At 32.1% G+C, this 27,556-nt stretch overlaps 6 protein-coding genes and 2 long non-coding RNA genes across 10 annotated transcripts; 4 read left to right on the forward strand and 4 right to left on the reverse strand.

The window, feature by feature from the left end:
* The first annotated feature begins 997 nt into the window (after positions 1–997).
* Positions 998–1,733, forward strand: LOC139905305 (uncharacterized). The gene is made up of 3 exons (XR_011779950.1): positions 998–1,373; positions 1,427–1,566; positions 1,630–1,733. It is a non-coding gene; the product is annotated as an uncharacterized lncRNA (long non-coding RNA).
* A 2,946-nt stretch (positions 1,734–4,679) lies between these two features.
* Positions 4,680–8,183, forward strand: LOC121118219 (uncharacterized). Of its 3 annotated transcripts, none has more exons than XM_040712774.2 (4): positions 4,680–4,888; positions 5,787–5,983; positions 6,319–6,786; positions 6,845–8,183. In XM_040712774.2, exons 2-4 carry the CDS (start codon positions 5,819–5,821, stop codon positions 7,436–7,438), a joined length of 1,227 nt encoding a protein of 408 aa, XP_040568708.1. In that variant the 5' UTR covers positions 4,680–4,888; positions 5,787–5,818; the 3' UTR covers positions 7,439–8,183. The 3 variants fall into 3 exon arrangements, with proteins under 3 accessions (XP_040568708.1, XP_040568707.1, XP_071745044.1); XM_040712773.2 differs by having other exon boundaries at positions 4,750–5,092; XM_071888943.1 differs by lacking the exon at positions 5,787–5,983 and having other exon boundaries at positions 4,753–4,888.
* On the reverse strand, positions 7,818–9,956 carry LOC121117619 (uncharacterized). Its single transcript, XM_040712061.2, has one exon. The coding sequence runs from the start codon at positions 9,771–9,773 to the stop codon at positions 8,262–8,264; it is 1,512 nt and encodes a 503-aa protein (XP_040567995.2). The 5' UTR covers positions 9,774–9,956; the 3' UTR covers positions 7,818–8,261.
* A 986-nt stretch (positions 9,957–10,942) lies between these two features.
* Positions 10,943–13,311, reverse strand: LOC121118738 (uncharacterized). The gene is made up of 3 exons (XR_005864555.2): positions 13,221–13,311; positions 12,451–12,788; positions 10,943–12,265 (listed from the first exon to the last, which is right to left on the reverse strand). It is a non-coding gene; the product is annotated as an uncharacterized lncRNA (long non-coding RNA).
* A 1,680-nt stretch (positions 13,312–14,991) lies between these two features.
* On the forward strand, positions 14,992–17,067 carry ND-51 (NADH dehydrogenase (ubiquinone) 51 kDa subunit). Its single transcript, XM_040712778.2, has 5 exons — positions 14,992–15,205; positions 15,281–15,756; positions 15,821–16,284; positions 16,404–16,612; positions 16,671–17,067. The coding sequence occupies exons 1-5, from the start codon at positions 15,160–15,162 to the stop codon at positions 16,865–16,867; spliced, it is 1,392 nt and encodes a 463-aa protein (XP_040568712.1). The 5' UTR covers positions 14,992–15,159; the 3' UTR covers positions 16,868–17,067.
* A 727-nt stretch (positions 17,068–17,794) lies between these two features.
* On the forward strand, positions 17,795–19,198 carry Hpf1 (Histone PARylation factor 1). Its single transcript, XM_040712780.2, has 3 exons — positions 17,795–18,273; positions 18,338–18,597; positions 18,659–19,198. The coding sequence occupies exons 1-3, from the start codon at positions 17,902–17,904 to the stop codon at positions 19,068–19,070; spliced, it is 1,044 nt and encodes a 347-aa protein (XP_040568714.1). The 5' UTR covers positions 17,795–17,901; the 3' UTR covers positions 19,071–19,198.
* On the reverse strand, positions 19,083–21,668 carry LOC121118224 (uncharacterized). The gene is made up of 5 exons (XM_040712779.2): positions 21,120–21,668; positions 20,790–21,063; positions 19,928–20,734; positions 19,337–19,409; positions 19,083–19,266 (listed from the first exon to the last, which is right to left on the reverse strand). Exons 1-4 carry the CDS (start codon positions 21,423–21,425, stop codon positions 19,387–19,389), a joined length of 1,410 nt encoding a protein of 469 aa, XP_040568713.1. The 5' UTR covers positions 21,426–21,668; the 3' UTR covers positions 19,083–19,266; positions 19,337–19,386.
* Positions 21,669–24,088: 2,420 nt separating this feature from the next.
* LOC121118226 (uncharacterized) lies at positions 24,089–26,682 on the reverse strand. Its single transcript, XM_040712782.2, has 2 exons — positions 26,525–26,682; positions 24,089–25,159 (listed from the first exon to the last, which is right to left on the reverse strand). Exons 1-2 carry the CDS (start codon positions 26,583–26,585, stop codon positions 24,222–24,224), a joined length of 999 nt encoding a protein of 332 aa, XP_040568716.1. The 5' UTR covers positions 26,586–26,682; the 3' UTR covers positions 24,089–24,221.
* Positions 26,683–27,556: the final 874 nt, after the last annotated feature.

Consider the following 27,556-nt stretch of genomic DNA (forward strand, 5'->3'; position numbering starts at 1 on the left):
TTTAATATTAAGAACATCATCGTCGTGTTGACATCTACCTCTTAAAGTAGAATTATTGCCTTTCTTTTGTGTAAATTGGTTTAAAAATGCAAACAAAAATAAATGGACAATATTTAGGTATTCATTATTCAAATATTATTATAATATTTTATCTGCACTAATACTAATTCAAATGTAGAATGTTATGATAGATATAATTCATTTTCTACGCCCAAAATAATATAATAGGAGGCTATTATTAACAAGGGTCGGGAATAACATACGTATTGTTGTAAAAAATATAGTACATTGAGGAAGTGCGAATCTTTTTGTAGTTGCAACCTGAAGAGTGTTTTATTTTTATTTCCCAACGCTGTTATCATTATTCTTGAAGAGAACATCAAATTATAATGGAATCACCAGTACATGAAAGTCGTAAATAACAGTGAGCATTTGTTGGAGAGTTATAAGTGTAAGACATTGTTGGACTCCGAGTAAAATTGAGGATTGACGTCGTAGTCATTCCTGTCTATATCATTGCTGGGGATTTGTCTTGATTTTTTTATTTTCATAGCTGATCATATCTTATCTAATAAAATGTCATGACAGTTATATGCTCAAAGGTGAAAATCCAGTGTGGAATAGGGATATTAAAAAATAAAAATAAACCGAAAATCAACATGGACAATTTGAATATTTTGAAGGAAAGAAAGAATAATGCTCATGACGTTTCATTAGATCATCTACAATCAGCTATGAGTTATGGCATCATTGATTAAATAATATACATCTTCTTCTATCAATCAAGAACGTTATCCTTCCCGCCTTTATTATTCAATATTAATATAATATTAGATGGTGATAGTCGATAGAGAACTGAATAAAATGCCTAAAATAACGTCGCCTTCTGTCTGGATTTCTGAAAATGGAGGCCCAGGAATTTGGGAATTACCTACTGGATGAGAAACAAGATCGTTTGTCGGATTGTCGAAATAAATGTGCCTTTAGTCTCCTATCTAGAATTACACACCACTCATTATCCTCATCTCATATCAAGAGCATGGATATTCATCTAAAAAATCAAGTTAATAATGAATACATCAAGTCAGACTTTAACTCTGATCTCACAAAGATGCTTATTACATGTAATATACCCTTATCCATTGCTAATCATCTATGTTCAAAAAATGTATGGAGAAATACACGGGTAAACCTATCCCTTCCCGAGAAACCATCATTAAATTAAAGGAGGATGTTGGTACTGATGTCATTTATAGAAATACATATAAAAATGTTTTGAGTCATTCACACCAAATGACGATCAAGTTATCAGTAAAAAGTATAAAATATTTACTAATTTCGAAATGGAACTCTGAATTTTGTACTATCTAACAGTAAGTATTCGATTTTTTTTTAAATCTAACCCTAAAATATGATTCTATTTTAGCTAAACATATCAAGAATTATGATACACAACTCATTAAATAGTAAAAACAACTGCTTAAATGGTCACAACAACGGGGGTAGTAGCTTTCGATGGTTCGCAACTAGTTTGTCTGAGACTAGTTTCTTCACTTAATGACTTGGGTATGATAATTAGGTTTTCCAATATTACGTAGTCAATAAATATTACTTTTTTTATCACTTAAGGCTTAGCTATGGTTGATAGGCTCCAAGAAATGGTGTTCAGAAAACACATAAAAGGCAAAAACAACTACTTAAATGGTCACAACAACGGGGGTAGTTACATTGGGTGTTTCATTTTGACATTTACTTTACTATTAATAATTAGTTAGATCTCATCGGTAGAGATATATCTATCCTGTGCACAATTGTATATAGCAACTTCCACATGAAGAAGAGGGGGATTATCTTTTTGATTAAACTCCACGTCTCGCTTGTGTTTTGCAACCTAAAGTTATGACATATTTAACTGGATTCCGGTGTCAGAACAAGAAAATATTATTTGGATCAATCTATAATTTCAATATTCTGTATATATAATTTATTGTTATTAGTTATATGATTCCAATTGTTTAATTTTGTATATTTAACATGAATGTATGATGGTATATTTTTTATTATGTAGATTATATTTAATTAAAGCCTTCTTTTTTAAATCTGGAACTTCAAATATATTTCGAAATACTTTATTCTGAGAATAAGGTACATAATGAGTTACAATTTTATGGAGTGTGACGTTTTCAAATCTACTGTAACGGATAAAAAATGTCTAAGTCAATTATACGTAGTATATCTTCGTTAAACATTTTGCTAATAAATACTTTCGTTATACCCTCAAAAATCATAATAAAGCAGGCAGATGATAATCACATCAGTATTTTAAACAATTATACCATATGTATTTCCCCCCTTCTCCTTGCACGCGTTTTTCTCTACAATATTATCAACTTTAGCTATGACAATAGAGGAAGGAGAAAAGGATTAAAACACGGACATTTACTAGAATTACTCCGATTTCGACCCCCAATCTTACTCCCAGCTCAACAAGGACTTACAATTATAACTCTGCAACAAATCCTCTGGGTTACGCTCCGTCTTTTATGAGCATACGCAAACGCTCAAACAGGTTTTGAATAAGATTGAATCTATTTAAGAAACGTTGTTCACTACACAGGAATTAAATAATAATCACAACTGCTAAGGAAAAGAATATTTCTTCTTTATACTACCAATTACAAATTAACAGCCAGCTGAAAAATACACCGGATTTACATCATTGCTTATGCCGCCGCATTCTTGTAATTGTAAGGATTACCACGTTAATTTTCGACTCCTTTTATTTTTACCTACCGGTAAGTCATACTTAAACCCCTCCCCACCATTTGAAGGTATCGAGTTAATGTCTAGTGATGTAAATCATATGTATTGTGTAGCTGGCTCGTGTTTTTGTTTTGTTTTTTTGAATTGGTAATCTGAAGAATTAATTTTCTTTGCCTCAACTGTTGACATTATTATTTAACTCCTGAGTAATAAACTTCCTATTATACTACATTCAAAACTTGATTGAACATTCGGGTGTGCTCATAAAAGACTGAAAGTAACCTTGAGGATCTGTTGAGGAGTTATAATTGTAAGTCCATGTTCGACTCGTAGTAGTATTGAGAATCGACATCGGAGTAATTATTGCCAATTTCCTCCTGTCTTGTCACAGTCAGTTGATTATGTTAGATCTAATGAAACGTCATAATAGCTAAGCTGCTTTTCAGGGTTACCATGTTAATTTTCGGTTTTCTTTTTTTAATAATGTCCAAAATACTCAAATTCTTCATCACTATTCAATATTCCACCTCTGTAAAGTACCACTCAAAGTACCTTTTAATGGGTGTGTGGCTTAATTCATATGAACATTCCTGAAAAACAGAATTTAAAGAATCTGTAATTAGAAAATTATACAGAATGATCAATTATAAACTACAGACTATTGCTTCAATTCTGTTAAGTTAATTCCAATTGCTCGCCTGTTCTTATTTTCATTTCCCTAAAACTGACACTGATGGAAATCAAAATATAGTCCAGATGACCTGAATGATCTTGAATGTCATGAAAGAGGTGCAAAAATTATCACACATAAAATCTTCAGTTATTTTAAATAATTAAACGTATTCTCATTTGTATTTACTATTTCCTTATTCAATTTAGCTCTTGAAAACAATCATTCAATCGATACGTCTTATATTAACAACGTTTCACAAGGTTAATGGTATTTAATTAATATATTAAACAAATGTGTTTAAGAATAATGATGAATTCTTCATTGAAATAAGACCTTGAATAATTAAATCCCCTTCCTACTTTGTACATAATATTATGCAATTAATAAATATAGAATTCATTTCATAAAAATATTTATAAAGTTACTTAAAGTAATGTACGTAATTAATATATTATATAATGTGAATTGAGATTTCCCAATATTCATTGATTTCCTTATAATTAAGTGTACGTATTTTTATTCGTCAAAAAAAACCTTTGAAATAGAAATGGGTAGATATTTTAATAATCACCACCACTAATAGAAACACTTAATTCATCTTGCAATCTATTTACATACCTACATTTTATTTGTAATTTGAAATATATTGAAAGGGATTTGGAATAGAAATACATTTTATAATTTAAACTTATTATTTATCAGATTGCTTAATGGAGTTTGGATTCTGTTTAACTAAACATTCATAAATTCAAAAGTATATATGCTATTCGTTATCTATGTATGTATGATAATATTTTCAATTAAAATGTGTATTTCGGCACTAATTAATAATTATTTTGTTGACACCTGTATAATATTATTTGCTCAAGGAAACGACGTTTTCTTAATTAATAATTAATATTTAAATTTATTATGGCAATGCTATAAAGACTATAAGTATGATCCTGGTTGAACACTACTGTAAAACTCCTCCAGTACTTTTCAATCCATCACATTTATTTTTATTAGGATTAAATAATATACGCTATTTAAGGTAACAGGGAACGCGTAAATGATCAAAATACGGTAGCAGAGAATTAATAAAAAACGCACCCAAGAATAGAAAGTTTTTTCTATGAGCTAGAGTATATTAGCTCTTATACGAGTTGACTGTTGAACAGACAATAGTAAAGAGAAGAAAGAACAACATGAGATCGAAGAAAGAATAAGAGAAGACTGGCAGTAATGGCTGTATTCAACACATGAGACTCTGACTGTGATGAATATTGGCGCGGCTTCAGCTCACATATTTCCTTGTTATGATTTTATTACTCAGTGTTATACATGTAGTTGTTGGAGTAGGGGGATCGGGCCTCCTTTGCGTCAGTGATTTTATTGTTTGTTTGTGAATTCGTTCGTTTAGTTTTCAACGTTGAAAACGAAGGATTTTCGTTCGAGTGGTGTATGAATCCAGTATGTTCCGTTCATTTAAACGTTTTTGCATTGTATATATGCGTAAGGAGAGAGTACTTTGAAGGACTCTCTCTTGGGAGTGACTCATGACCAGTTTGAAGGAGGTTTACGATTTAAAATTAGAGTGATATTACATTTACTATTAAAGGTGGAAGAAGGGAATTATACCACTTGAAAAGTTACTCTTCAAGATGGAATTAAAGGGTGAAAATCATATTGGTTCTCTAATTATTAGTAGTTACGAATTGTCTTTCAAATATTTTATCTTTCTGATTGCGGGAAGAAAGTTGATTTTTGTTGTTGTTTGCCAATAGGCAACAACCTGTTGTTCCCTGCTCATTTCTCTCTTCTATTCTTCATTCTAATAGAAATACTCAAATTTCACCCCTCCTTTGGTTTTCTCTTCGCATTTTCCCTTCTATATAACGATGAGTACAATTACCAAATTTGAATTGTTAATATTCATATTTCTTTGTCTTTTACCAAATGATTTTTTGTTCTTTTAGTACCTACTTTTTGAATGAGCCTTTCTTTCTGATTGCAACATAATTTAATCCAAGTTGTTCTGACCCTTGCAACTGAATTGTTTTTTTATTTTTTTTTAATGATAAAGAACTTAAACGGCTTCTTTGGACCGAAATAAAGAAAGCTCCCTCCCTATGAATAATCTCTTGCTACACTGTGAAAGCATTTAACTTTTTACCTGACTATTATTGCTATTTTCAATTGCTATGATGTTGAATTGTTTAATTAACAAAGTTATTAAGATGAGATGAATGACTCGTCTATAATTTTTTTTTAATAGTTGAAATGATGATGCCACTATCTTTAACATTATTTTAAGTTGTTGTTTTTTCTTGTTATGATTAATGTTTCAATATAATGTAATTGTTTGCAGTATTGAAGACATTGAAGGAGGAGTCGTCACACATGCCTCCGGGATCTCCCGAAAATATACGAAAGCCTTTTGAGTTGAGATTTGTTGTCAGTAGCAGCACAATGTGTAGAAACGATCATCAAGACATCCTTCACTTTCAAGAAAACTCAGATACTTCCAATCACATGTCAGTAGATGATGATGACCTCGAAAATCAGGTACTTGTTCCTCTATTTCTATACCTAGAATTAAGAGTCTTGTTTTCTTAAAATGGGCATTTTTATTTATGTTTTTTTTTTGTTAAAGTCAAAAGTGTTTGAATTATTTAACTTTTAAAAATGATTCATTCTAATTAATTGTATGCTCAGATCACAGTGTAAAACTTTTGTGATTAAAATATTATATATATAAAAAAAATCTGATCAAAAGACAAAATTTTATTTAATAATGAGTGTTTAGTTGGGTAGGATTCATGAAGTTGAGACGTCACAGTACTCTACTTCTATTTTCTATATACATGAGACTAAATTATCTTTTATCAATTTTTTTAAAGGATCCATCTGAAATTGTGAAATTAGAAGAAGATTCCTTCTCCCATTTGGTTGCCCCTGAAGATATGTTGGTTGTCTCGAAAGATGAAGGGGTCGGAGAGGAAATAATATCCTCCCCTCATTGTTCTTATGAGGAAATAGTTCATAGAGATGATGAAATGATATCCACCACCGGTGAGAGTATTGATGAAAACAAAATATTATTTATACTGACTCAGTGGACATTAACGCTTCAAGAAGTGTACCAAGAAAGAATTGAGAATGAAAATGGTTTCAAAAGCTTACCTGGGACAAAGTGTGTTTGTAGCAGAACTTCCTCTATCAGCAAAGAGCTGCAACGACTCCAAAATAGACTATCAGAAAAAAGATATGATATCTCCATTAATAAGCAGCAGATATCTCTGTATTCCACTGAAGAGAAGGAGCTAAATAGAATTCAAACTCTCATTAAAGCTCATGTCTCGATTCAAGTAAGTGGTGACCTATCTCTCAAGTCAAAAAATTTGGATTTAATTATTTTATCTTCAGATTTCTCGTCCAAGTGACGAAACCGTCCTTGAAGCACGTCGGTTAGTTCGTGAAATTGAAGAACCTGAACAGTACTTATCTGCTTTGACACGCAATCTCATCAGTATAGTTAAAGATTTATTACCGTGTGGAAGTGGTATCCATTTGACATGCACTGAAGGTGAACATTTCCCTCAAGAGGGCACTTCAGGTGTGATGGAACAGGATGAGGAAGAAGATATGAGTCTTTTGGTCGCTTCTATGTCAACTTCTCCATCCAAATCTTCTAGAAAGAGAAAACAGGCTGTTAAAACCAAATCCCCTCCAGCCTCACCAGTAACATCCAGTCCGTCTAAAAAGCCGAGAAAGGTTCGGTCAATCTCTTTTGGAGGTTCTGATTCGACATTTGAAAGTCCATCACCATTCAGAGTTCGTCCATTTTATAAGACTAATAATGTCATTGACATTTTGGAAAAAAATAAGAAAATGGCTAAAACAAACGGGTTATATCAGTTTGTACTATGGCGAGAAGCTTTAAAAGCCGAGAAAGATCGTGTTGTTCACACACCCTCATCAGGCAAAAGCCACAACAAACGATTGAGCTTTGACTTGTGATATTTACCCAAATTAATTGAGAATCATTTGTATTCATTGAATCTCTCCATTATATTAATGATTTTTGCTTCGAATGAGTAGTTGGATATCATACTCGAAAACTACGTGATTAATTTAGTTTACAAGAAATGCAACCAGTGTATAAAATGGAATCCTGCCGTTATAGTTGATGCAGGATTGTGGCTTCTTTTTTTTACAGGCAAAGTTATTGAATTAAAATTATATTTTTTATACCTTAGGAGTTAAAAATGGCATTTTATCCTTCAAAAACCGAAGGCTTAGAAGAAAGTTTGGTATATTTTTTATCAATATATAGAAGTTATTTAATGCCTTGCTTCAAATTTTGTATTAACTTTTTCAAAAAAAAAAATAATAATAATAATAGTAATAATCTTTTTATTCATGAAATCTTAATGGTTCCTATCTATTTTTTATATAAATAAATCCATGGTTGCTTAGTTATTCAGCTTGCGACTATGTATGTGTCAATAATAGCTTCTTATATGAAATTGCTACTTGTTTCGTATTTTACTTTTGTATTGGAAATGTATTTATATTTTCTCCTTGTTATAATTTTTGTCTATTTATATTTGTCTGCTTCTGAAATTAAGCGTAGAATCCGAAGTTTCGAAAATATGAAACTATATCATTCAAAGTTTATGTGTTGTCAATAATCTACATGCTTACGATTCATACTGTTTTTTTTTTGTTATTTGAAATACATTCTTACTCTAAATAAATAAAACCAAACTGTTCCAATGAAGTGGAAAGCTTAGGTGATGCGTATCAAAAGAATAATTTATATTCGGCTGCCAGCAAGGGATCAACCAACAATAATACTTGGGGTTTCATTGGAAAGAAAAGCAGTAATTACCAATAATTTATTCATGTGAGATGTCATATGATGAGGAACAAAGTTCAAATACTTGAACGCTTTGAGCTTTTTAACAGTTTTTTCAATGCCTGAGTATATGATTGACGATGCAGTTTTTGACAAATTGACTGAGGATGCATCTTCAGATAAATCCGAGACAAATTTACGATGATGTCTTTCAGGTAAAATAACTAATTTAACTTGATTTGTTTCAAAGTTTTGCTCAGCTTCTCTAAATTTATTAATACTCAAAACTTGGTCTCCAGGTTCTAGAATGTTCAGTATGCTGCAGGATTTAAGAGCAGCAGAGTCTCCAATGCTACTTCCATAAATTTCCGATACGAATGTGATGTCACCATGAGGAGCGATTCCAAATATGAACTTAAAGGAATAGCGATTATTATTCCCTGTATGGAAGTGAGTTTGTTTAACTGTATCTCTCGGTCTTTCTGTATCACACTCGAAGGAGTGCAGGATAGCTCTACAATAAGGAAAACATTGTTTCAAATCCATCGGCATTTTGTCTCTAATTTCTTGATTTGACGGCCAAGATAGGGCTTCAACTGCAAAATTATAAAATACTTCCAACACTTCCATAAAGCAGTATTTAATCATCCTTAACGTCACTCCAAAGAAACCAGATATCACTGTGAATGTCAGTCCAAGTCTCAATTTTATAAGAAAAATAAGAACTTTGTTCTTTTTACTAAGCCGTAGAGAAGACTTCAAAGAGTCCGAGAGATTATAGACAAGGGAATAGAAGAATTTGGAAGTAATTCCTGTAAAAGCTCTAAATTTAGAATCTGAAAATGAATCCACTGCAATAGCAACCAGATCTCCAGTCATTGTAGAAGCATGGACAACAGGATTATGATAGGTCTCTGTTTTGACAGAGGTACTTTGTACTATCTTGGAAGAAATTTGTGTTTGAGCAGAAAGTTCAGTGGGATTTAAAGAGCATAAAAAAGTAAACGTCTCTGGAGATACAATGGCTATATCTGTTTGTGTAAGAACGGACCGAATTTTAATAGAGCTCTCATGATGAGGAGTCCTTTTACGTTTTTTCCCTTGAGAAGCTGACACACTACTAAAAATTGTTGGTACATAGTCGACATCAAATTTACTACGAGACCATTGACCAGATACAAAATGCGCAGAGCACAGAAGACTTGAGGAAGTTGGTGTCCAAACGGTTCCATCTCGATGGGTTCGGTCCACAGACTTGACCCAAAGGTCTCTTTGAATGGGGTTACTCCTAGGAAATTTGAAAAATTTGAAATCTTTATCCCTTAACTGATTGTGGTAACATGATTTAGCTACACAGTAACTTCCACCTAATCTCTTGCCCTTCTTTGGAGTCAGGGCCTGAGTCTGAGGAGTCGCCTCCGTTAGTTTAATAATCACTTCCTCCACTAAATCATCACTATATCCTACAACAAGCGTCTCATCACCCAATTCCATTTTCCGTCTCTTAATATAATATTCTAATACTACAATATTATATTAAAATTAAGTATAATTTATATCAGTGAAACGAAAAATCCATCCAAACTCTCTCAAGTCAACCCACTTACATACTATTAGTATTTCCAACGATTGTTTTCTTCAATTGTATCACAAAAAAGCGATGGCTAAAAAAAAATCAATCTTATTAAAAATAAGGTTAGACAACTAGGCAACAAGAAAATCGTAGGGCGGTTTATAAAGTAACTATATTTCTTTATAGTGACGTAATTGGGCACATATGTTTAGGTAAATAATAAGTGGTATAACGGTATAATACATAAAAATTAATAAATACAGTAATTTAAATTTGTTTATTTCTATTGATTCCCTATGTATTTTATTAATGCTATATTTAGGTAGACTCATCAATTACTCTCTATAGTTATAAACTTATATTCCTGTATGAGGGGTCCCAATGACGTCATCTGTTATAATAGTAAATTTTTATTTTGTCCTAAAAATTCTTGTTGACATAAAACCCTGTTTACATTTTATTTTCATACTATACCCCTGTAGGTATAAAAAGAAGAAAAAAGGATTTTGGGATATAATGAAGGTCCCAGACCTATCTACGTTTATGAATATTATAATATGGTGTGCTACTATTAGTTGATTTGTGACATTGAAGAACTAAATATAAATCATTTATGAGTATTTTTTAATTTTCTTCAGATAGGGATATCCACCATTATCGTAATATTAGTTATACTTTTATAATTAAAAAAAGCCCATCAGTATAGCGAAGAAATCAATATATCAAGAATACACAGAAATTACGTACTGAATATGAAATGCTAAAGTGAAAAACAAAAACATACAATAATATCTAATTTGTCATTAATATAGAGTTCAATGTAATTATCTTGCTAATAGAACCACTGAATAAGCTTATGTTGCCTTGTGAAATTTTTACTATTCTCTCCAGAGAGAGATATATATTTTAGTTAATATTTGAATTATACTCGGGGGAAATGAAATTTTCTAAAGGATCCCCCCTTTCATATTGGTTAGAATAGTTTGTAATACAGACCAATAATAGTTCTACAACTAATAATAGGAAGAATTAAGAAATTCAATAAGATAAAAAATTAAATAATGAATAACTCATAAATAGAGAATGTAAATTTTGAAGAATATGTTTTATAATTCTTTCAATCAATCCTAAAATAATAGTATTATTATTTTGTTATATTTTAACAATTGTTTTCAGTAAAAGAACATATAATTAGCTAGTATGACAAACATTTAATCATTTATTTATTTGTGTGGATCTAGGATCTAGATCTTTGCCAGTTATATTTTAATATGGGGACAAACAATTTGGCTGTTTAGAAGATGATTCCCGACTCAATTGTTCGTGAATTACAATGACATTCAGATACTCCAGCAGAAGTCTAGGGAAGTTATGAGGTATCTTATATATTTTGTGAAGCACATAATCATTGAACAGTTCCACATAGAGGACTCTCGACTCAATACGTTTGGGAATTGCATTGATATTCAGATATTTTAATAGAAGTCTACAGAAGTTAAGAGGTCTCTTATATTTTTTTTTAGAAACAGATAATCACTTAACAGTTCTGAATAACTATTTATATGTAATAGGAGAATAGAATATGCATTGTAGAGAAGCACATTATCTTTTCGAGTCTATAATCATCTTCCACTTGTTTTCCAATGACAAAAGGGATTCAGAATTAATAAAGAAATCAAGCGTGAGCTTGAAGTGTCCAGGTTATATAGTTTATCCGTATATAACGAAGTCCAATTTATAAATAGGATTGATACAAATGAGTGATTTCTGCATTATATACATCAAGGACACTGAAGGACTCTTATTAGTGATTAGTTTTCTTTTTTGACTTTGAAGAATTTCAATGATAGTGGAGGATGAGAACTCTTTCTGTTACTCACTGGGGCTTTCATTCAATTATTCTGTCGTTTTATGGTACTTCTTAGTTATTTTATGTTGAAGACAGAAGTATACGATTATTCCTCAAAAGATATAGAGGATAATATTACATGTACAGGTATAATGATTAACGAGATCCGAAGTCACCATCACAGAACTTGATAAGAAGAGTCACCAGCAAAATAAACGATCATTCCATTAAAGGAGATGAGATCCACAGAGTGAAGCACTTGTTCAAGGGATATTCATATTGGCTTAAGAGTCGAGATCCCTTGAACAGACCATGACCTAGAAGATAGTATCAGGAGGCGTGTAGATTGGATATACAAGTGGAAAAATAAGAATTCCTAGGAACGGAAAGGATGCAGATCCTCTGATCAGATTACTCCCTAGGAGATATCCATCCAGTGCAGTTCCAACTCTATCTTCTCTCACCTAATATTTGCTCTCAGTTCCCTACTGACTACTAATTAATGGTCCATGGACGTCTCGAGCACAAGATGTCCATGAATGGTCCAACGGAACTCAGTCATACCTACACGCGTCCAAATATTTTGTGATTAAAAAAGAAGTTGTAAAAGTGAGTTAACTGAAGTCCTTACGCATATCTTCTCCCTTTTTATTATTATTTTCGAAAATAAAAAAATTACAACATCATTAAGGATATTATAATAATAATAAAAAGGAAGAAGATATGCGTGCTAAATTGAGCGTAAGTACAATTAAAAGAACTCTCCTAAGCCCCCTTTTCATTAAATGATCAAAATAGCTTTTTGGATCTAAATCATTCGTATTTTTTTATTATACTCTGATATCCGAGGAATATATATATTATTAATCCCTTCAGTCACAAAATTAATAGGTACAATTCCTAAAAGAAGAGCTTTCTTTCTGAATTCCACCCAGCTATGACATACTGCCATGTCAATCATGTGGAATATTTCACGAAGTGTCCATTTGCGCAATCGAATAGATATTATGTATGTAGAAATGAACTGTCCGAGCTGTTCCACTTCGCCCACTTGATATTATACACACACTCAAAAACTGATGCCCACCTAGAGACAAAAAATATCATTCTTTATTTGCCCGTTATTGCATTACTACATAAGCAATATAATGAATTACAAAATATGTTACGCAATCCATGGTTACATAAATTCAAGGTTAATAGTAGACGTTAACCAAGTCTACTGTATTAATGTCATATTTTATTAAAAGTGTAGCTATACATTTGCATAAATGATCAAAAAAGTAAACAACTATTCACATATTACATTAAAACAGACAATATATTAATAAAATATTACTAAATATCTGCCTTAAAATGAATAATTGAAAAAAAATCAAGTGTACATAATTTTGTTAAACAAATTTAATAATTGAAACTAGAAACTGTTAAATAAATAACTTGATTTATTAGCAGAATGAATACATTATATAACTAAACATTTAACATATATATCTGAGATATGCAGATATTAACTTACAGTTGTAATGGGTAGGCCTTCAATCTACATAACCCTTAACTTGAGTACGCTGCTAAAAATGGAAATCAAGCTGGAAATAGAGTACGCATATAATGAAGTTTTAATACTATCTGGAAGAGCACAAGCTCGAATCACGCAACCTGTTGTGGGAAAAAATATCTCATATGAACTTTGTACAATTATAAAGCTATAATAATTGTCGTAGTTGTAATCTTCTATCAATACCACGTGTTACTTTCAGCATCTCTTCCATTTTGGGATAATATTTGAAAAACTAAAACAATTGTTTTTAAAAAAAAAATTATGGATTGACTTATTGAATACAATTCAAAATCAAAGTAAATATATGATAAAGGATTTTCTAAAGTAAACTTAAGTAAGATTATGTAGTAAGTTTCATCTAAATAATATGAAATATTAAATCCTCCTTTGATGTTAGGGGTTGATAAAGGGATATAAAACTTCATACAGACTGTATCAATTACTCATATCCTCAATTTCTGAGTTGAGAAGGATCAAAATGATCAAATTTTAAATAATTAAATTTAATTGAGCCTGGAGTTAGTAAAGTCGCATGTGTTTATGCAGGGAGTTGAATGGATTTGGAATTAGAATAAGTTTTATTCAAATAATACGAAATATTATCCCATTCATGTTGCATAGATAATGTAGTTAATTCATTGGGATTGATCAAGATTCTTATATTTGGTGCCGAAATAGAACCCATATGAAACATTGCTCAGAATCTATCAATTTTCTATATACTCATTCCTGAGCTTAAAAGGATCAAAATAGCGTAATTTTTAGTAACTACTTACTAGGTACATCTAATTCACATGAAGCAATAATTATGGGAGATGAGTGATTCTACCAGCAGAGTCACTTGTATTTACTCCAAAATTCGGTTTGGAACACATAAATTATGTATTTGCAGTTGCAAATTTTAAAATAGCTGTAGATTTGTAGTCAAGATCGCTAAATATTATAAATACAACCTCAAGAAACTATTCGAATCCTACTCTTGGAATTACATTTAAATTTCAGTCCCGAAATAATAAATAAACATTCAAATTTTATTAAAACTACACACATCTAAAAATAAATCATTCTTAATTAATAGTTTGGAATAATATTTTATGATCTTGGCTCTATTCCAACCATTTCAATTATGCAACACCAAACCATTTGGCTCATTGAGCAAAGACACTCGACTCTATCTACTATATGAATTAGTCGCATTAGTATCCAAAGATCAATCGTAGAATAATATTTCATATTAATTAATTATTTGAATGCAATTTATTACATAATTATCTTGTACAAACACAAACTGAAGCTGATACTTTATTTTTGAAGAACAAATTCATCAGTTTATATAATTAGTCTAATAATATTTTGAACACATACGTTAGAAAACCCTTTAATATAAGTCTACTTTGATTTTGAGTTGTATACAATAAGTCAATCCGTCAATTTTCGTGCAAAATTTTTTTAGGATTTCTAACATTATCCCAAAGTAGAAGGGTTTCATAAAGTAACTAGGGATTTTGATATAAAATTACAACTACGACAAATATTATAGCTTTATGATTGTACAAAGTTCATATAAGTTCACGTAGTCGAATTCATATTCAAAAATGATGTTTTTCACCGCCATAGGTTGCGTGGTTGGAGTTTGTGCTCCTCCCGATAATACTAAAACTCATTGTTTAAACTATATTTATAGGTGAGCGCAATGAGAGAGAGAAAAAAAATGAGTGATTGCGTCATTAGAATGACTTTTTTTTTAATGATGAAGTCAGAAGTACATATTAAAATATATAACGGCTGATCTTACATAAACTTTCATAACTGTCTGATCTAGACAAGGAAAGAAAAAAAAAGGCCAATTGGACCTTATTTTTCCTAATTTTGGATTAGTGAGTATAGGAAAAGGATCATGACATCATTGACAAAGTACACTCCGCTTCTTCGTGGATTTCAAGGTAGGAAAAAAGGAGATTGTATTGTAAAGGTCAAAGGAAATAGTTAGGGCTCTTAATTGTTGTTGTCGTTTCTAGCGAGTTATGTGTGTGGTGCACGTTCGGAGTCGACCAAGACCAAGTTTGGGCCGTTGAAAGACTCTGATAGAATATTCACGAACCTGTACGGACGCCATGACTGGCGTCTCAAGGGAGCTATGAGCCGAGGAGATTGGTATAAGACGAAAGAGATTGTGTTAAAAGGGGCAGATTGGATCATTAATGAGGTGAAAGTCTCTGGATTGCGCGGTCGGGGTGGAGCTGGGTTTCCCTCTGGAATGAAATGGAGTTTTATGCAAAAGCCTGATGATGGGAGGCCAAAGTATTTGGTGATTAATGCGGATGAAGGAGAGCCAGGAACGTGTAAAGATCGTGAAATCATGAGACACGATCCTCATAAATTGATTGAAGGTTGTTTAATTGCGGGAAGAGCCATGGGGGCACGTGCCGCTTATATTTATGTGAGAGGAGAGTTCTACAATGAAACCACGAACTTGCAAGTGGCGATCAAAGAAGTAAAATATAAGGATTAGTTCATGGGATTTCACTCCTACAAACTTTTGTATTTTTTGGTTTCAGGCATACACTAAGGGTTTCCTTGGAAAGAATTCTTGTGGCACTGGCTATGACTTTGACGTATTCGTTCACAGAGGAGCAGGTGCTTATATTTGTGGAGAAGAAACCGCTTTGATCGAATCACTTGAAGGCAAACAAGGAAAGCCACGTCTTAAGCCTCCATTTCCTGCTGATGTTGGCGTTTTTGGTTGTCCGACAACCGTGACCAATGTTGAAACTGTAGCCGTTGCACCTACAATTTGTCGAAGAGGAGGTACATGGTTTTCTAGTTTTGGAAGACCTCGCAATACAGGAACGAAATTATTTAATGTGTCTGGACATGTCAACAATCCATGTACAGTTGAAGAAGAAATGTCTGTTCCTCTAAAAGAATTGATTGAAAGACATGCTGGTGGTGTCATTGGAGGCTGGGATAATCTTTTAGCTGTAATTCCTGGAGGATCCTCAACTCCTTTAATCCCTAAGCAGTAAGCACACTTACTTTTATAGTTTTTCCAATTAATCAAAGTATGGGATGATAATATGAAAAAGTTTTTAAAGACTTGCATTTATCTTGAAACAAGCATAATTCTAATTTATTTTCAAGTGTTTGTAATGATGTCATGATGGATTTTGACGCTCTCATTGCTGCGCAAACTGGTTTAGGAACCGCAGCAGTCATTGTAATGAATAAACAATGCGATGTTGTTAAGGCAATCGCACGACTGGCTACTTTCTACAAACACGAATCATGTGGCCAATGTACTCCTTGCAGAGAAGGATGCAATTGGATGGACACCATGATGTGGAGATTTGGTAAGGAATCTTTTTCTTCCATTAACACATCAATCAATACTAATTATTATACTTTTAGTTGAAGGTAATGCTCAAGCCGGAGAAATTGATATGTTATGGGAATTAACGAAGCAAATTGAGGGACATACCATCTGTGCCCTCGCTGATGGAGCTGCATGGCCTGTTCAAGGTTTGATTCGACACTTTAGACCAGAGTTAGAAGCAAGATTTGAAGAATATCATCGTGGTAAAGCTGCGGCTACATCCTCAGTTTAATACTATGTTCAATATATGTTGTTAATATTAGATTTGAGTTATTTTACCATCCTTGTGCTTGTAGTCATATAAAGCAAAACTTTCTAGGGATATTATCCTAAATACTATTTTAACTTAGTCTATTAAAGTAAAACTTAAATTCATTCTCTTTATTCTTATTGTAATAATTATGGGCTAAATATAGAAATGTATTTCTAAAAGGTTTCTTTGTCTCTTCATCAACTAACGGAGCCAATATTGAATATATTGTGTCTAATCGACCGTATTTATTCATGACTGCAAATAATGTAATTTTAGCTTGGTCTTAAAGAGACAATAAAATGAGAAAATAATTCAAAACAAGCTAGTCTATATGTAGATATATTGAGTTTTATTTATCTGCATATTACATTTTGGGTGCTCAATTGTAATTTAGTTCATCACTTAACATTGATAAACTGGGAAGCAACAAATAAATTAATTATTATATAACATATTCCATAAGATGTAACCTCCCTATAAGTAAAAGGTTGTTAATATAAATGATGTCTAACTCAATTACATCAAATACATTGGTTAGAAGAAACGTTGGGATTATGAATATATTTTTTAAATATTGAAGTTACAAGAATAAAGTCAAAGTTGAACTATTAATCGCTCTAAATAATTTAAAGTATAATGTAGAGGGACCTAATTATATTCTGAAAATTAAACTTTCTATCATTTTATTGGCGTATTAGTACCGGGGAACACCGTACTTTGCTGATTTCTACCATTTGTTGTGTTGAGATACCAACTATTAACTAATTAATTATTTGAAAAATATGATTTGCAAATTATATTGGCACAAAATCATATGGATTAAAGAGCTATAGAACATTACAACCATAGGATAAAGGGTCTAAACGGTATGTGTTTGTACTAACCTAGTTATCAGCACAGTGTAGTAACTGCCGCTGTCAAAAGAGAAGAAGTGAATTTATTCACTCTGCTGAAGAAAGAGTGTATTCGGCGGGAAACAAGCTGAGAGACTTTGCTGACAATAAATACCAATAATGAAAGGTGAATCGAATGATCTCCGAGAAGATTGTAAATACGGAAATAAATGCTACCAAAAAAATTCAGTACATCATGCCCGTTTTAAGCATCCACCCAAAGATGAAGAGCCACCTGCAAAGAAGTCAAAGACAATTGTGGAGGAAGATCCAGTCTTTTTGAGTGTGAATAGACTGTTCCCACCCGACTTTTTAATTTTTTACGATTGGTGTAAGACACTCAACTCTGAGGATCCTTGCAAAGCTCTCTTCGATACTACAGGAGCTATACTAAGTACGGATTTCCATAATTTGAATGATGAAATGAAGTGGAGATTTTATTATGATCCACCAGAATTTTTGACTCTTCTCATTCAAGTGGATAAGTCTGAGGTTGTACACATAAAATTTATTTCCTTTAGATATTATTCTAGTATGAACATTTCCAATATTTTAGAGATGTACAGAGGAGGGAGAACACTTTGGATATTTTTGGGATGATCCCAAAGAGCACCCTGCTTTTGTTGGTCGGGTTAAGAACAATAATTCTAGTAAAATCACAAAATTTGGAGATAATTTATTTGGAGCGATATTTAACTGGATAAAAGAATTATTAATTCACTCAGATCCTTTTAAGAAGACAAAACTTCAAAAGATTCAAGAGTCTTTGCATGCCTTTGCTACCTCAAAGAATTTTCACCTAAATCTCCAATCTGAGTATGATATAATTATTAATTGTTTCTTCATTCACTTAATAATACGAATGTAACACTTTCAGTGAATTGAAGTTGCGAAATAAGAAAGTAGTGGCTCGTCCGTTTCATGGTGCTGGACTTGTAGTTCCCTACAACAAAAAGACCTGCCTTGGATATCGCGAGATTCCTGAAAGTACAGCGAGTTTGAAAAAAATATTCAAAAAGGCAGCTGAATCCTCCGAGGACGATAGAATGGACACAATTCAAGAACTTATAACGAATGTTCAATTTGCCAATGATGAGGGGGACCCAGGCATGGGCCTTGAACTTGGTCTAAATCTTTTTTCCTTTGAAAATGGATGCGATCATTTTCACCCTACAATCAAGCATCTGCTATGTGTCGCCTATAATCTTTTAAATAGAGATCACTTTGCAAAAGTTATTGAGACCCACTTATCTCGCCGGAGAAAAGGGGAAGCTGTTTTAACAAATTAAAAATTACAAAAATATTATATAGGTTTTATTCATAATACTTTATCACTAGTTTCAGCGTTGATAATTAAGCTTACAACATAAATATTTTAAATTAATAAATATCATATACATAATAGATCGAAAATTAATTATTGATATCGATGTTATTTTTTTTTTTTTGTGAGATCCCAATCCTTAAACTGGTGTAATTAATAAGCTATTCAATATAGAAGAAAAAATAAATTATTAGTTACTAGACTAAAATGATTCATCACTTTATAACTTACAAGCAAGATCTTCAAGGCTATAGATATTGAGTAGTATCTTTACATCAAGCTTACGTTTGGATGTATCCTGGACCTAATGAAAAGAGAAAAAGCAATTAACATATTTCATAGTACCATATTTTTCAACAAAAAAAAAGTATCATTTGTTTCAAAAGAAAATTACAAGATAAACTATTGTATGAGATTGTGAGTCTTATTTCTTAGTTGATATATATCTATTCATACATGCATATGACCCTCACAATAAAATATCCTATTTTTTTATTTATTTTTTTGGTTCCTCCAGAGAAAGTATGAAAAAATATATTTTGGCTGAACCAAAAGCCCATTCAAAACAAAAAGTAATCTCAGTCAAACACTTCGCAACTCAAGATTGACTTCAATAGTGCTAAATAGCTTTGAATTTAAGGTAATAATTAATTTAACTTTTTAAAAATGAAGTAAAGAACAATTTTGAATTTAAATTTTTAGCTCTCTAGATAGATGATTGCTCGTGATGATTTCATCGAGCTTAAGTGTTTTTATCTATCTTTAAAGGGCAATGTCTACCCCCAAAGGTATACATTTGAAAAGGAGTCGTTTAAGATTTACGTTTAAAATAGACATGATCTTCCTTGTCGTCGTCCTGCTTTCCTTGAAGCTCTTCGTGAGAATGGGCAAATGTGCATTGATTTCCTCTTGGGCAAATTCCATTAAATTGAATATGACGACACATGGCAGTTTTTTTCGCTGAGTTATTCATGTGAGACGATAATTGGATACCATAGGTTCGAGGAGCGTTACTACCGAGTGGCATAGAACTATTTTCGATAGAATAGCAACTATATCCACCACCATAGACCCGTAAAGATTGACACATGGGAGGTTTGTTTCCAGTTGAATAAGTGTTGACCGATATATTTTGCATTGGAGAGCGAAGTTCACCATTACTGTGGGCAAATAAACAGGAAGGCCCATGCGGGCAAGGTATTTTGTTCCTTATATTGGCGCACATAGTTGTTTTGTAGAGAACGGATGGAGAATTGCCAGAGAATTTTGATATAGGAGGAATCGACTGTTGCTGAATATTAGCTTGTAAAGGCTGAGGTAAGCGTAATTGCTCAGATCCATGAGCAAATTGACAATTGTCTCCATATTTACACTGCCCCGTTTCAGTATAGTTGGAACAGAGGACAGTTTTAAATGCAAGAGAATTGTGGTAATTGGTGTTATGAGGAGCGTTCATGCTAACATTCAAGGGTTTTCTAAGCTCACTCTCAGAATGAGCAAAGCGACATTTAGATCCATATTCACACATTTCTTTTGACATAATCTTACGACACATGGTTGTTTTGTACGTAGCATCAAATTTATTCGAGTTGTCATTTTTATGCATCAAATCTATACCAGGTATCACTTCTGAAATAAATAAGAAAAAATTAACAAAAGAATAGTGCCCTAATGAGCTACGAACCATTTCCATGTATAAAGTGACAAAGTTCTCCAAATTCGCAATGATTGTGCTCCCTATATTTGCTACATATCTTTGTTTTATATCCAGGAGTATTTTTTGCCTTTTCCAATCTCCGTTGTCGTTCTTCCGGTGACAAACTTTCCAGCTCGAAAGAGTCAATCGGCTTGGATCTCAACTCTGCTACACCATGAGCAAATTGGCAATTCACGGCGTTGGGACAAAATCCTGACTCAGAGAAAAGCTTACACAGAGTTGTCTTGAACAAGGGATTATTCTAAAGAAAAGGAGTAAGAAATAGATAAGAAAAGATGATGCTTTGGTTCGGCGTACCTTGTTCTTCGGCTTTCGAAGTTCACGCACTCCGTGGGCAAAGCGACATGCAACGCCAAAGGGACAGGATCCAATGGAAAGAAATTTAGCGCAGAGTGTGGATTTATATTTATCCACAGTGGGCTCAAATCCTATGGGATTTCCCTCAGGTGTCCTCAAGTCGGAAGTGCCGTGAGCGAAGTTACACAAATCCGTGGATTTGTTACAATTCCCTTGGATGTAGAATTGGCATAGTGTGGTTTTCCACCCGGAGGAAAGGCTATCCCCTCCGTCCGTAGAGGCTTTGTCCGTCTCACTGTTTGACATGATGATGATACTAAATACACTCTTCCAGATCCCCTCTTTATTTCATTCACCACCAAGATCAGTTCTTTTAGCGCTTCATACGAATGAAAACCCACATCTCGCTCCAAAGGAAAAATTTGTTATTTTCCCTTATTTTTATGTTCAGCTAGAGGGCGCCTCAACGCAATCCTACTACTAAATACAAGAACGAGGTGTACACCATGCTGAGTGTCTGTCTCTACTCCGTCTTCTGTGTACTAACTCAATAGTAGTACTACACAACTATCCATTAGAACAAAAAATAAGAACCGTTCACTATCTGAAGTATCTCACTTATTTCACAACCTTCATATTTCCATCCGTCGCCCATTAATTCATAAGCTGCCATTTCGTCCAGAGACTACTCCATTTGGAATAATATACATTTATCCTAATTTGATTGATGAAATCATACTTTAACTAAATAGACTATAGACAGTGGACATCCATTTAACAATTTTCCCCCTCCTCCCCAACCCCTCAAAGAAGTATGTAGTATTTCTCAAGATTTTCATTATATTTCATAGGAGGCTAATAGTTCAGCGTCCTATGGCGCCACCAGCATCCCTTTCAATCCACTCCTTTAGGGGATCACTATAGCCTAGGTTTGTAGTCCTAATGTTTTAAGAAAGCCCCTATTGTGAAAGTTATCATGTTTGCTTTGACTTCTTATAATAGAGGTATTGGTATAATTATTTATGGATGAGTTAAGTCTCATCTCACATAATATAAATGGTAATTACTAATTAGTTATAGAACGGACATATTGTTTTAATTTAATATTATATTAGTAATGAAGCATTTAAGGATTGCTTTGTTGATTTCGTTCCGTCTTCGTAACATTTAATTTTGTTTTTATTCTTTTAGTCAAAAAAATAAATTATTTGTTTTAGTCATACGAAAATTTTCAGAAAAATTGTTTCGTGTTATAATCTTCTCGTAAAAAAAAAATCGTTGAATCCGTACATTTCGTCTAGTTATACTGAACCAAATTAATAGTGTTTCCATGTTAGTTTAAAACTTATGTCATTGTGCAAATTGCAATTTCTACGGATTATAAAGTTTTATTTAATCGCAATACCAGCCCTTATAATTACCTTCTAGCTATTGATTAATGCTAACATTTCATTTTGATCTTGTTGATATTTGCTATTTATTTACAAATAACAGAAGAAAAAAAATGGAACTTATCAATTAATCACAAATTACACCATTGATATAATTTCGAGTATCTGATGAAATTTATATCATTGCATCATATTTAAAAAAGGACCCAAATTGTTTCATTGAAAATATATATTCTCATTTTGTTGATTGCAATTTGTATTTACTATTTGCAACTTCTACAAAAAGTGTATACCTACAATGTTTATTTTTCACGATGATTGTACAAAAAAAAGAAGATATTTTTATCAGAAAACTCAAAAATTATCCAATTAATATATTATGTTGTAGGTATATGGACTATCTAATTAAGAAATTCGATTAATGTGTCATTCTTATTCTAAAATCATTGACAGCTCAGTTTTCGTACGACTCACAAGTCCAACCATTTGGTATATTTCACTCAAAGTTTCAAGTCGGATGTAGCGTGAGCACAATTCTATGGATTTGTTACAATTTCCTTTAATCTAGAATTGTTCTCTGTAATCGAATCAAATTAAAAAAATGTCAAACAATTTTCATTTAGTATTTTCCATTGTGTAAATTTAATCGTAGGTAGACATGTGAAAATGAGGGATTCTAGGATACTCAGTATAACTTTACTAAGGATATAATATATTATAGTAATCCGACTTTTTTAATTCGTCCTTGGATGATCCAAAAGTAGATACTTATTGATATAGTAATATTCAAAGACTTAGAATAAGTAATAATTTTTTATGAGGGCAACTTCAATTTTCCTTAATATTAAAAACTATTGGAAATATATGGTCATGACTAGGATTTTTTGGAGGTAAGGGGGGCTTGAGTTACTAGTTTGTAATTTTTTTTTGAATAAATAAATTTTATAATTTTTTTAAAAGATATATGTGTGTCTTTTGGTCAGATATGCCTATCCCAAGTAGTTACGGGTCTTGGAAAGCAACGTAAAATATTAATTTGATTATATTGATCTAAAAATCAGCTGAACTTTATTTATACATAATGTATGTGCCCCAACTGATATAATCATAACTTAAACTTTATTCTACTAAAACTGTAGAATTATGACCAGATTATAGATTATTGTGCTCAACAATAGTTTATTTTTGAATGACACTTCTAGACCTTTGATTACTAAGGAGTGTATAGATAAGTAAAAATTTCATCTTAAGCTAGTCAACACTCGAAGAAAATCCTAGTCACGAACTTCCCACCTTTTAAAATTTAGACATAGTTTTGATTGTGGTACTGAATGTCCTACCTAAATATTGAATTAGAGTGTCAAATAAATCCTATTTTTCCATTGTATGATAAGTAGATTAAATCATAAATAAACAAAATTATACATATTCAGAAATACGATACCATCAGTCATAATCATTTTGCAAAAAATGTTTGTGGACCTTATTTGTCATGTGGATTCTATTTTTGACATCATCAATCTGTTAAAAAGTGAATGAACATATTTGTTCGTAGATGAATGAAATGTAATTTATATATCAGGAACATTGGTTTTATTAAAGTTTTAATTCATAAATAAATATATAATTATAGGATAGAAAGAAAAAAATAAATATATATTTTATAGATTGATTTATACACTGTGGGATGATGATGACTTTGAGAGATAACTTAAATGATAAATTTGACAGCGTCTGTGTTTTCCTTGCCATTTAATTTTTCAGCAGTACTAGGCTCATCTTTAATATCAATACTTGTGGCACTTTTCAAGTTGGATCTTGGTTGAAAAAATGATTCATGTGAGTCGACAATTGGAGTCTTCACGGGGTTTGTAGGTACTTTGTAGTTATTTCCAGAACTTTTTGTAGCTAGAGCACGTGTATTATATTGGTTATTGTGAAAATTATTATTATTATAAGGGCCTGAGTTATATCCTTGGGATGGAGCATAGGGTCTATAAGGACCTTGTGTGGGACCTTGATTATAGGGAGACGTGAATGATCCTTGATTAAATGGTCCATTTATGGGTTTATTATAAGCGCTGTTGAATGATCCTTGATTAAAGTGTCCGCTGGTGGGCCTATTATAAGGAGTGTTGAATGATCCTTGGTTATATTGGCTATTTATGGGGTTGTTGTATGGTCCTTGGTTATAAGGTGTATTGGTGGGTTGATGAGATTGCCTATATGGACCCTGAGTTGGTGGGTAATAAGGAGAATGATTAGGTCCATTATAGTTATTAGGTCCGTTATAGTGATTTGGTTTATAAGGTGGATTTTGATATTGATTACCAACAGGGTACGTTCCTGGTGGGCAATAATTACCATTTTGATGGTGCCCGTTGTTACTGCCACCGCCAAAATTCAAAAATCTCAAACTTGGTTCATCTGTGTCTCTCTTGTAACGACGACAATTTAGTTTTTGTTGTTGTTTCTTTCCGTTTTCATTTAGAAGATGTCCAACAACGAGAGCACCACCCACGCCTAAAGCTAAGCCTGCAAGGCCTGCATCTAGTTCTTGATTACCCGTAAATAAACGAGTTTGAACTTTGCCAGATGCATCAGATTCAGAGTCATCTTCAACCACGATGGCATCGTTATCATCCTCTCCTTAAAAATTAAATGATTATGATATAGTTATATATCTATAGGTACATACAAATCAGTCTAATAAAATATGAACGAAAAATAACCGGTACATTTCAATGTTTCCTCTTCCTTGTGACCACATAATTTATGCACCTGATATTAGGTGTATTGATATTTATTGCCTTCATATTTGAATTGATAGACATAATCATATTGATTGTATTAAAATAAGATAATGGATCTATAGGTTCTTATTTAATGACATGAAAACTACTCCATGGCTTTGAATAGAGGTACTTGAATGAAATGATATTACAATATCAATAATATCCTTGATAATAATAATTAATAATTATATAGTCAATTTGATTCAAATAAAATGTAGAAATTAAATTCTTTGTTTGTGGATAAGTAAATGAATACGATTTGTACGAAATACGGGTAGACAGTCAATGTATACGTAGAGTTTGTTTCCAAAAAATAATACTTTTATGCATGCGTTTTGAACTCTTCAAAAAAAATAATATATATATATATACTATTAATTGTCCATAAATGACAAATTTAATAACTTATATTTTATTTGAAACACGCACTCTCTCCTTCAAGATACTATAACAAGTTTGTTCGATATTTTAAGAAGAGTTGCATACACATAGATTATTGTCTCACATAGTTAATCTGTTGAACAAAAAAGTGTATGAATGAAAAAATACAATTGATTGAGGTCAGGCATTGTAATCAGGCAGTCTCAATGTATGCATTTCAAACATCCAATTAAAAATTCAAATATACTTATAATACAATTTGATTGGTTCATTAGTTCACATTTCTATATGTATTGCATACAAAACACCTCTTCAATCACATTAAAAAAATACTTTTTAGTTATGGAAATTTGTATTAAGTATATTTTCGTAAGGCATCTGAGGGAGGTTTGAGGATACAAATTGGGGAAAAATAACATTCCAATTTTTAAAAAAATTTCGTCATCATATTCATTTATTTATGACTTTAGTATATTTGTAATAAAAAGAATGACATTTGAATACTCGTAGTGAGGGCTATTGTGATATCTTATTAGCGTAATTTTTAATTTTTTTTAAATAGAAAATATAGAGTTACATTTAAATGAGATATAGTAAAAAGTAGAAATTGTAACTTGTACACTACCATTGCAAATCCATGTGTTCTTCAGAAAGAGACATTTAAGTCAAAAACAAAGTATATATTAATGAGCTTCTATTCAGAGTTAATGAATCAATTTTTCAATAGTATTACGTGCAATAAAAGTGTTGGACTAAAGAAGTATTTGAATGAAGGGATTTCAGAGGTCAGTGGGTCTTACTACATACTGGACTAAATAAAATAAACAAATTTACTCACCTCTAACGAAGACTACGCCGGAGAAATATAAGAAAATTAGAGTATAGAAAAGGGATTTCATCCTTTATAATTGTATATAATCGATTGACTAGGTAGTATATATCTCACTATATTAAGTATGTTTATTCCTTGCTTAATTAAGAATAATACCATCCTCACATCAAGCAACTCTTATATTTATAGTATTTGTATGTGTAGAAAAAAAATCTATGATCGTAACAATCAACCGATACACACACACACTGTAAAAAAATATATAATATACAAGATGTATCTAAGTCATAACACATAGATAGTGGTACATATGCTAGGTATAGTTTGAACATTAAATGAACAATCTCCCTTCCGTGTCAATCAAATTAATGGGAACACATAGGAAATTGTTTCTTTCTCTATTTATCCCCTACAACATTACGAGTATGACTCCCCTCCTGGAAAACGAAATCTACATATATTCTACACCTTATGTACAGTGTAAATTAAATTCCTTTAATCAGTTACAGTGTATATAATGATATGTAACTGGCTAAAATGGACTTCCCGACCTTCGATAACGGCGTTTGCGTCACATTATGCGTTGTTCTTCATGACGCACCTCTCCTGCAGTAGTGGTTGTAGTATTATGAACTACCTAGGTAGCTTACTCACATATGTACTATGGTATTAATATTATATATTGCGTCAGGAGATAGATGGCATGAAGGGAGAGAAGAAATATTACTTCAATGGTGAGTAGGTATTCCATTCGTTCTTAGAAAAAGGGTGGGGGGATGTACATATTATAATGCCGGGTTATTTCAGCATGGGTGGGTAAAGAAATCTTTATTATTTGGGGCTTGGGGTCAAATACTGTACGTCCATACCCACATGGTAAAGTTCATGTAACCGGCGTATCTATTAAGGTTAAAAAAAAGTTATACCACCCATTTATATAATATAACGGTTCATGTAGTATAGTACGCATACAAAAAAACCCAATGATTCATGGATGCAAAAAGCTACGGGATTTTAATAGTGAGTGTCTTATTTATT

The sequence above is a fragment of the Lepeophtheirus salmonis genome, chromosome 5 (assembly GCF_016086655.4).
Source record: "Lepeophtheirus salmonis chromosome 5, UVic_Lsal_1.4, whole genome shotgun sequence".
NCBI classification, from domain to species: domain Eukaryota; kingdom Metazoa; phylum Arthropoda; class Copepoda; order Siphonostomatoida; family Caligidae; genus Lepeophtheirus; species Lepeophtheirus salmonis.